Source organism: Merops nubicus, unplaced genomic scaffold (assembly GCF_000691845.1).
Source record: "Merops nubicus isolate BGI_N331 unplaced genomic scaffold, ASM69184v1 scaffold41307, whole genome shotgun sequence".
NCBI classification, from domain to species: domain Eukaryota; kingdom Metazoa; phylum Chordata; class Aves; order Coraciiformes; family Meropidae; genus Merops; species Merops nubicus.
The window spans coordinates 17,871-23,353 of record NW_008621682.1 but is presented as its reverse complement, the minus strand read 5'-3'; the positions used below and the strand labels follow the sequence as shown (position 1 = coordinate 23,353).

At 39.2% G+C, this 5,483-nt stretch overlaps 1 protein-coding gene across 4 annotated transcripts in view; it reads right to left on the bottom strand.

Annotated features, from left to right (window-relative positions):
• Positions 1-3,548: 3,548 nt before the first annotated feature.
• The window catches only part of STAU1 (staufen double-stranded RNA binding protein 1), an 18,233-nt gene continuing 16,298 nt past the window's right edge, over positions 3,549-5,483 (bottom strand). For 2 of the 4 annotated variants that reach the window (XM_008944558.1, XM_008944559.1), the window contains exons 11-13: positions 5,207-5,292; positions 5,059-5,106; positions 3,549-4,540 (exon numbers count right to left, since the gene is read on the bottom strand). In XM_008944558.1, the coding sequence (XP_008942806.1) occupies positions 4,453-4,540; positions 5,059-5,106; positions 5,207-5,292 (222 nt within the window). In that variant the 3' untranslated portion in view covers positions 3,549-4,452. The remainder of the gene's footprint in view (positions 4,541-5,058; positions 5,107-5,206; positions 5,293-5,483) is intronic. The other 2 variants (XM_008944561.1, XM_008944562.1) reach the window with 1 other exon arrangement.

Here is a 5,483-nt window from a genome sequence, read left to right as displayed (position 1 = left end):
ACTTTAATCTAGGTACATCTTCCCTGTCTGCACAGTTACAGACCAACAGAGTGAGGATGACTCTGACAGTAATCTTAAGCAACATTTTTCTTTTAAATAAAAAATAGCATTGGATTTCTACATCAGCCCTTTAGCACATGGAAATACAGGAAGTTTAAATACTCACTGAAAACACCAGTTACCCTTTAAGTTAGTATAGTATGAGAGAAAGCACAATGGTTATTGACAATCATGCTTAGAAGAGAGTTATTTAAATGCATTTAGCCTCTGTGAGTTTTGAGTAGTACATTTTCTTCAAATTTTTGTTCAGTTCAGTAATTAACTTGGTGGCTCAATATTTTAATACATAGCACTTTTGTATCTACATAACAAGCTTTAAAGGGAATTTACAAACATTTTATGCAAATGCAGTGGCAGTTTGTAGGACAGTTATACTGAATTGTGAAAAGTTTGAAAATTCCTGTTTCTTCTTTTGGAGAGTCAGGACTTCCTACCAGCAAATAAAATCATGGAATAGAATCAGAGTGCTTTGGGTTGGAAGGGACCTTTTAAAGGTCATCTAGTCCAACCCCCAAATATTTTGCTTTAAAAAAATTCCCTCACCCGTTTTCATTCGTTTCCTTCAACTTCTTGGGGATGCAGGGTTGGTTTTTTTGTCTTAAGGACAGCAGCCTGACCCATTCAAGAGAACAGATAATACTCCAAGATCCCTGGATGAACATGGACTACCCTTTTTCTTGTACACCAACTCCAGAGTGCAACTTGTTACTTAAAAGAGAAGACCTGAGCAGCAGTCTTAAGCCTGGTAACACAGCACTGGAAAAGGCTTCACTTGTCAGGTTTCACAGGTGGGACACCTGCAATGCCACACCTCAGGTTCTTACACGGGCATTACAACAAGACATTTGACTGCACCTCTTCAAAGAACAGGGGCACAGTATCATTCTTTTGGCATGGGCCACTGTTAAGTGCAGCTGTATACATGAACAAATCCAGAAGAGGCTCGAAGGAAAGTAATGTGAAAGCTGCTAGAACTTAGAGGTTGGCATCAGGCTTTGAAATTTGAGAAAACAGCAATGAGTGCTTTCTTTCCAATACCAGAAAATAACAATGTGAAGACTGGAGTCTGTCAAAGTCTAGACATGTGAGGGAGTACATGCAGACAGGACATTTTCTTTGGTGAAGGAAATGTATAACTAACACTGTCTGGTCTCTGCTGATCTTATTTACAAGCTGAACTACTGGAAAAATAAGTATTTCCAGAACCCGGTTTCCAAACTCCTCAGCAACTGCCTGTATGCTCTGCATTGGAAGCAGGACAGGCAGGCATTATAAAAAAGGCCCAAACAAACAAGACTGAAATGCACTGAAATTCAGTGACTCGTGCTGCCACAACACCCCTCTGGTCCCCCAGTGGCCTGCCCCCTCAGGAACTGCCCTCAGTTACAGTTTACTGAAGCCCATTAGGACCAGAACTCCTTCCTCTGCACTTGGAAGCACTGGCCCAAGGGCAGCCCTATTTGCAGAACATGGGCTATATGGTTTAAGAGGCTGGGATAATGTGGTGAATTCTGGAAAGAATCAAGATCACTCTCTCAGTTGTTGTTAGCATAGTACAGCCTGATAGGTCAGACTAAATACTTAGTTTTTCCTGCTCCCATTTGAAAGTGATTAAAGGGAAGTTTCATAATTTATAAATCTACAGCACATTCTGGAACACTCATGTTAGTACTGCCACATTGCCAAATACTTTTGGAGGAACATAGGAAAAATGCATTCATTTACCAAAATGTTTGTGGTAATCTAAGCAGAGTCAAGTAAGTTAACACAGCGAAACATGTTTGGTAAAATCCGCCTGTTGAAGAACCACCCTAATCAATTAGGATCTGAATATGAAAAAGTAATTTTGGAACAGACCCTATACTTAAATTTTCTATAATGGGATCGTGACTGAAATGTGCAGCATGAAGCCTGAGCTAATGTATACTGATATTCATATTTGGAGGGCCCCAGCTCATTCACTAGCAGTCAGGTGGTTTCTTAATAATAAAAACAAAAGTAAAAAGTTCAAAGAAAGAACCCCAAAGGGTGAGGTAACTTGCACACAGCACTTTGCTTGTCCTCAGAAGTGGATGCTTTCTATCCATTCTAGCCTGCTGGTCTCCTGCAGCTGGAGAATTTCACCTTCACCTCAGTCTTCTCACATTTGTACTCTTTGTAGAACATTTTAGTATCTGTTGATCAACAGTATCATATAAAGCCTTCAGGTGAGTACATGTAATATGTGATCATTCTTCCTAGCCTTTCCTGCACCAAGCATGCAGGAGACAACAGAAGAAGCAAGTGATAATACTGCTCTACAAAAAACATGCTCTTATCTAGAACTGACTTTGACTTACCTAAAATCCACACAGCAACCTGAAATCTTTCTAATGATACTGCCATTACAAGTTCTTTGACTAAAGAACATTCTCTTATCTAGCACCCCTGAGATGACAGATGCATTTAAGAGTGTTGAAACCGAAGTATCTGTGGCAAAACACCTTAGTTCAGGTTGATGTGAAACACAGCATTAACAACGACCGCATGCCGCAAAACAGCCAGAAGAACCAGGTCTAGTCCCATCCAAAGAGAAGACTCCCAGGTAGCAGCAGATAAAGGCAGGGAGACCATTTACACCACTCTGTGTGGTATCTGTTTTACAACATCAACCGTTCGGTAAGTAGTTTCTAAGTTGTAAGAATTTGCAATACAAAGCCTCAGCCTAGCAAGTTTCCTTTAATTTTTAAATGTACAGCATTTTAGTTCTACAAATGTAAAAAAACCCAATAAACAGCAAAAAAAAACCCCTTTTACAATGTTTTGGTGTTGTTTTTTTTTTTCATTTGTAATGATCAAAACCAACGTGACTCAATAAGATTGGGTATGCAGTTAAGGTGGCCCAATTGTTTGTGATCATGCTCTGCTGGAGGGGCGCGTGTGCCGCCGCGGTTACCGCGCGCTGCAGAGCTGCTCAGGAAGTGCTGCTGCAGCCTGCCAGGTGCCCACACCCCCAGCCTCCTCCACCTCCCACGACACGCTGCCAGGGGCACGGCTAACGCGCCCCTCTTGTTGCGAGAGGGAAAGTTTTGGTTTGAAAGTACTACCCCCCAAAATTACTAAGTGCATGGCAAGGTTATGACTCAAATTACAAGCAAACAAGGAAACTTAAAAGTAGAGACTTAAACTCTGAAATCATACCAACCTGTTACGCCAGGTTTCTTGTCACAATCATAACAACTTTAGTTTAAGCTCCCATCAATACACTTGCACTAACACACTGTGGCACAAATAACAAAATGTACCCACGTTACTTTTGAATTTCCTTGACCTTGCCAGGTTTTCACATCCTCCACATTACTAAATAGTAGTTATTTATATGTAATTGATAACCATTGTACAGTTACTCCATAGCTTTACAATACTGCCCGTACTATATCACAAGCATTACAAATCCTATAAAAAAGCAGCCCCTGTAGTGGCATACAAGAATAAATTAACCAAAAAAATTTAGTATTACCATTTATTGGTGACAAACACTACGTTTTACTTACATTCCATGGGGAGAAAAAATTCCAGCGTAAACAATGAACTGAAGCAGTACTTAACTTGCAAGGCTATCGTGCTTTACCTGGACCATATGCAAAAACTTTATTGCGCAGTTCAGCGCGCAATAACACAACATCAAAAGCAACACAGTTTATATATAAACATAGGTAATTTTTTTCAGCCCTACATGGAGATGTAATTAAACAGTATAAAGCACTCAAGGAAAATCAATCTGCGGTTTTATATGCACTACATTGAGATCATATCCTGTAATGTAGTGAGCTGTGTGCCGTCAGTACACACAATCCTTAAAACACAGATCAGAGATCATTTAACGTCACGTCGCGTTCGAGTTCCCCTATCCCCCACTCAAGAAAACTAGAAATTAACCAAAAATGATCAAAAAAAGTTTAAAATTCCTAAAGTGTTTCAATTCATTCAACCGTTGGGATAATTAAGCTAGGTTTGCGAGGATATTGGACTTTTAAAAACGGTGGGCACACAATTTGTTTCCAGTGAAACTTTGTTATTTCAATAAAAACAAAGTAACCACATACATGGATATGATCTTCCCAAGTTAGTTCACAGATAACATGTCAGTCTCAGAAGACAAAGTTTCTAAACTGTGCTATTCTTCTAGATACAATTAAGAAACTTTTAAATGAAAAATTTATAGTGTCATTTCAATCAAAACAACATAATGAAACTAAAAATTTATCACCTTGAAGAAAAAGCAACGGTTATGATTTAGACACTACAGTAGGTTGTAAAGACTGTAGCACTCTAAAACAGTTAGGTTACATTAATAGGAAGCATTTGATTTTCTCTGGTGCTTTCAGGTTTGGGTCCAGTCAAAAGCCTTTTTTAGGCAGTGCTGTCCAGTGTTTGTCCCAAAGTGTTTGAGTTAGCCGGTTTGAGAAGAGGGTCACTTTCCATTTCTTGTTTCACACATCTACAAATGAGAAAACACCTGTTACTTAGGAGATAAAACACTATTTCTATGATGCTTCTAAATCAGATACAAAGAATTTGAGGTCCCTATATATGGTTTGTTCTCATATAACTGGCCTCCATTTTTCACCAGTTTGACTTCACTAATTCTACCGTTTTGCCAGCTTAATACCTAAAGGAGAGGCTAAACTGATGTGGTTTGTTTTGGTTTGGGGTGGGTTGTTTGTTTTTTTTCCCCCCACCCTCTAGTCAAAGGGAGTAATTTGCAACCCCGCCATGTTTCTGCTGCAAGCAAGCTGTGAAACCTATATGTTATTTACATTTTACATAGAGAAGATTTCTAGAAAGAGACACTCTGAAAAGTCACATTATTTACAAACAATATCTGCAAATAAATGGTTTAGGCAGAGATCCCAGCCAGGACTGCTCTGTATCACGATATTACATTTTATCCACTTGTTCCTGCTTAGTAATATGCATTTGACACATGAAAATTACAACTTTGATCATAAAACCTACCCTCTCATCCTTCTGCAGGAGGTAACAGCCCTTGGCATGTTAACTTTTCTGGCAAAGAAAAAAAACCCTCACATTTTATTTGTTTATACACCATCACAGGGTTAGAGGTTTCTGTTAACGCAAGGGAAAGTCAACGGGTCACACTCACACAGACATTGGTCCATTTCCTGTTCTTGGCATCTCTGTGGTCTGTTGGTCCAACTCAGACAGCAACTTTAAAATATTCAAAGCAGCCTAAAGAAGAGAGAGAGAGCATTCAGCAATTCAACCCGAGTCCACTTCATTCATCCAGTGAAAGCAAGACCGGGTCTTGGTCAAAACAAAGTAAACGTTCTAATTTCAGCAATATATTTTTTAAGATGCAGAATTATGGTGGAAAAAATGCAATGGTGTAGAATTTCATCTTGCCACATTAAACAATAGAA